The 4,439-nt window shown below is 34.3% G+C and overlaps 1 protein-coding gene across 1 annotated transcript; it reads right to left on the bottom strand.

Annotated features, from left to right (window-relative positions):
* Positions 1-607: 607 nt before the first annotated feature.
* On the bottom strand, positions 608-3,912 carry LOC112710257 (small ribosomal subunit protein eS6). The gene is made up of 6 exons (XM_025762418.3): positions 3,575-3,912; positions 3,417-3,481; positions 2,375-2,432; positions 2,167-2,275; positions 1,601-1,873; positions 608-1,043 (listed from the first exon to the last, which is right to left on the bottom strand). Exons 1-6 carry the CDS (start codon positions 3,578-3,580, stop codon positions 805-807), a joined length of 750 nt encoding a protein of 249 aa, XP_025618203.1. The 5' UTR covers positions 3,581-3,912; the 3' UTR covers positions 608-804.
* Positions 3,913-4,439: the final 527 nt, after the last annotated feature.

The raw sequence follows: 4,439 nt of genomic DNA, 5'->3' as shown, positions 1-4,439 counted from the left end.
CCGTATCTTTTGGGTGTTAACCGTCCCTCTATCTTAGGGAGGTTAAGATATGGCTTGATGAAGCGGTTAGAGAGATTTTAGGGGCGATTACTCATTTGAATGAGTGTTTATCTGCCAGCTAATCTCATGTCCGACTTCTTTAGAGTAAGTCGTAGTTAACACCGACTTCTTAGCATGAAGGTCGGTGCTTAGCAAGGCTCAGTTCTTCGGATTAGGCCTTTTATTTGGACCTGGGTCCTTATCATTGGGCCAGGGTATGAACAGTTACCTTGTGGCGGAAATTTTGGAACTGCAGGCAAGGTTAGGGCTTTTACAAGAAAGGGATGGTATTTGTTAAAGCATTTTCCTAATTTGGTTATGGAATAAAGGTGACGGTAGTATACACATACCTTTTAACTAAGACAATCTTTTTTTATGATAATAATAAAAAAATTATGTAGAATTCATATATTCTCTATAAATTTAATAAAGTTTTGTAACTTTTTTGCTGTTTATCCAATTCTACACTTATATCCATGTAGTATAGTGTTGATTCTCATGAGGTGTTGGTTGCTTTGGATTTTTCTAAACTAATTTATCTCTAAACCACAAGCTAGAGCCTAGAATGTATAAAATTGCTATAAAATTCAAGCAGGTAAAATACTTCCAATCCGTTCTAGTGTCGAATACAATATTAATAAATCAACATACTCAATGTATTCAAATAGCAAATACACAAGTGTTTAGCATGAAGCAGCCATCATGGAATGACACTACCAAAACTAGGATGAAAATCAAGCTTCACCATATCTCTCTTAAAGTAACTTATGAAGTTGTAGCTTTAGCAGCAGCACTAGAAAGCTTGGACCTCCTCTTTGCCAAACTCTCACTGCGCCGTTCCCTCTGCTCCTTCAACCTGGAGGCAAGAAGCTTCTGGTACTCAGCTGCCTCTGATTTTGCCTTTGCGATTCTCTTCTTCTTGTCGGAAATCCTTGCACGCTTCCTTTGCAGTGTCAATGGGGTGACCAGGCGTTGAATCTTTGGAGCTTTGCTCACCTTTTTACCTGAAACAAAGACATCCATCATTCAGATTATGATTCTAATTCATCAGACTTTTTTCGGCAACCACCTAATTAAATTGGATATCCAGGGTCCATCGAAAATTATTTTAAAGAGATCTCTTCAATACAAACAGGTTCCACTATCATCACTCCAAACTATTTCATGAAAATGCATGTTATGTCGTCAAACTTGAATGAGTGGACAAGGGACATTACTTCTGTGCTACTCATAATTTGTAATCCTATTCCATAATACATACAAGAAAAAGGAGATGCTAAGAAAAACACATGTCCATCGTATTGTTGATGCATGAACACACAATAAGCACTAGCAAAGCACATGTGCCACATGGAAAAAATAACCTGGGTCAGCATAAATCTTATTGAAATTTTGAACCAAGTAAACATAGCAGCTGAGTGGCAGAAAAGATAGAAATAATGACTGGATTGAAGTATTTTCTAGTTACTAAACCTACTACTGCATCCAATAGCAGAGATATCATACTGGCAACATCCAATGAAAAAACAAATAAAGCATACAAGAGCATCAGACACTTTACCTGATTTTGTAGTGAAGGTACGGCGATATGTGTTGACATATTTCCTCACATCATCCTCCTTGGAAAGGTTGAACAGCTTACGGATCTTGGATGCTCTCTTTGGGCCTCTCATTCTTGGCTTTTCAATATCAGTCAATCCAGGTAAATCATTGTCACCCTTCTTCACAATCACCAAGTTCAAGACAGAGAGATCTGGGCTGACAATGCAACCACGAACAGACTTCCTCCGGCGCTCTCCGTTACGCCTTCCATACCCACGGAAGCATGGAGTTCCTGTTTACACAATAAGAGTAAATGAAACAGAGGACATGTCAGTTAATACTTTATACTAGAAAGATAAAGGGAAGGCGTAGATGGATCATAGTGATGTGCAAGCAACATTAGTTAAGGAGATTATGTGAGTGGCATAAAATTGCTTTCACTGGGAACATTTTTCAGCTTATTTCATGTTTTAGTTTGTCCTCTATTTCAATATGTATCTCCACCGTAAGAACATGTTTTATTACCTAGTCCCATTACTAGAAGGAAAATCAACAGTAAAATTTAAGCTTTACGAAAAATCCTACCTCTGTGGAGCAAGAGACGGACACGGCCAGGGGTAAGCACTCCCTGCTTCATTGGAAAACCTTGTTTGTCACAGCCACCGGTAATTTTAAAGACATATCCTTTGAACTCCTAATGGTAGCATAAATAAGTCAAATCAACATTAACGTTCGACAAAAGATATTAGGCCAGCAATTTCCAGGTTTGAAGGTTTCCATCTAAAGAGCATACCTCACCAAGAGCATCTCCATTGACCTCCTGTGAGATCCTCTTGTCCCAGAATGCTCGTCTGTAATTTCCACATGAGCATTACAACAGTTTAAACAAGCCAAATAGCTCAATAGTTAACAACTTGAAAAGAAGCAGCTAGGTTGGTGTTGGTCAAAAGGAAATCAATTAAAATTACTAGACTATCAATTGGTCTCTCTCTCCTGTTTGGGAAGGTAATATAGACAATAGTTTGTGATACAAGATTCCAGAAGCAATCAGGGGTTTCCACTGATCATAGTTAAGGACAAAAGCGTGGTCAGATATGAGGAAAACAATAAACCGAAGGTGATAGCTGAGAGAAGGGTGCATGGATGAGCTTCACATAAATGATGCTGGATGAGAAAATAATGGAACCAATGACAGTAAATAATAGTAATTCATATGGCTTGAAACACAGTTTTGGCAACAGTTGGGGTCATGTAGTACTAGAGATATAAATGGGGAGAGCGAAAATATGTTTAGCTTGTGGAATATAACCGGGAAAAAACCTCAGAACACTAATAGGTTATGACATATGCATGAAGAAATAAAGATCATTGAATTGCATTGTATGAGTTATGGTCTCACTTAGCTAACAAATTCCCTAAAAAACATAGAAGCCTAAAAGATCACCAGGTACACGAACTAAGAAAGGATCAACGGGACAATGGTAAAGGAAGAACTAATAGTAAACACTTAGTTACGTTTGTGATGAGATGGCTAATTTTTCACTTGGAAATAGAGTTCTAAAATAAACAAAATATTATCAGATAAAAGAAGACCAGAAGGTTGCAACACAATTCCTACTTAACAAACATCTCTTCAAATAAATTCGTCAAATATGGTCACTATAATTCACGAATTAGTAGAGTATAGAAAGATCACGCATTCACAGAACATACCTCATCAAATCTTTCAGATACCAAAAACTACAAAAAAAAACTAAAATCTACTTCTAACTAGCATCTAACTGAACTTAACAACTCCATAACTGAAGCTATAACCAAAAGGAAGAAATGATTACAGTTTCTGATCATCATCGATCTCAAGCTTCTTCTGGCATCCAGTTGTGGGATTTGCAATATTGAACTAAAAGAAAAGGAGCAAACAATGATGAACAAACAGAATAATAATATTAATAAATCGAATCGTGAACAGAAATTAGGGTTTCGGGAATAAAACCTTCATATTGGCAACCTCGTCTTGCTGCTATCGCTGCGGAAGATGAAATTTCGAGGAGCTTCAAAAACTTGGGACGTGCGAACCAAGAGAAGACGAAGTTAGGGTTTTACACATTACTCACTGTCACTCACTTACGAAGCATAAACTTGGATTTGGGCCCTTCAACTGGGCTCTCTGGCTCAACAAAAAAGCAAAAAAATAATCCAATTTTTTTTTCTTTTCATACTTCTTTATTTGTCACTCTAACATTTTTATTTTTTATTGAATAATTAGTAATTACCAAGATTTTGAAACTTGGACGGATTATCAAACTATTTTAATTAGGTAAATTCTATAATGTAGAAGGAGAAAATTTTCTATGTCTATATATATTTATTGTCAATAGAAAAAAATTACTAAATATCTAGAGAGAAAAAACTTAAAAGATAATATCTACTATTATTTTAATAAGTTGTAGAATTTTTTTGTTTTTTTTTTTTTTTGCTACTCTTTGAAACACGTAAAAAAAATTAGTAACTAAATATAATAAATATTTATTTAATTAGTAACTACAAAAATGATATTGGATTTTTTTTTTTGTGAATTCTATTTATTTTGGATAATAATTACGGTTTAAAAGATTAAAACATTTTCATAAATAATAATTATAGTAAATAATATAAAATTTACAATATACGTAAATATAATCAAATTCAATACTTGATATAGTCACAAAAAAAAATTCAATACTTAATACTTAATACGTGAAATAATCAAATTCATCTTATAATTAAAAATTAACACATAATAAATTAAAAATAATTAATTATTCATTTATCAACTTAAAAATCAAAATACAATATAAAATACTGTTTAATATTTAAAA

This window comes from Arachis hypogaea, chromosome 9 (assembly GCF_003086295.3).
Source record: "Arachis hypogaea cultivar Tifrunner chromosome 9, arahy.Tifrunner.gnm2.J5K5, whole genome shotgun sequence".
Taxonomy (NCBI): domain Eukaryota; kingdom Viridiplantae; phylum Streptophyta; class Magnoliopsida; order Fabales; family Fabaceae; genus Arachis; species Arachis hypogaea.
The sequence above is the reverse complement of the archived record's forward strand: the minus strand, read 5'-3'. Positions and strand labels throughout refer to the sequence as shown.

Bases quoted from the DNA above. Each gene is read 5' to 3' on its own strand.
- LOC112710257 (XM_025762418.3), bottom strand. The intron at 2,276-2,374 runs GTATGCTCTTTA...TGCTACCATTAG, and splicing joins ATGGAGATGCTCTTGGTGAG to GAGTTCAAAGGATATGTCTT. The intron at 1,874-2,166 runs GTAGGATTTTTC...TTGTGTAAACAG, and splicing joins CCGTCTCTTGCTCCACAGAG to GAACTCCATGCTTCCGTGGG.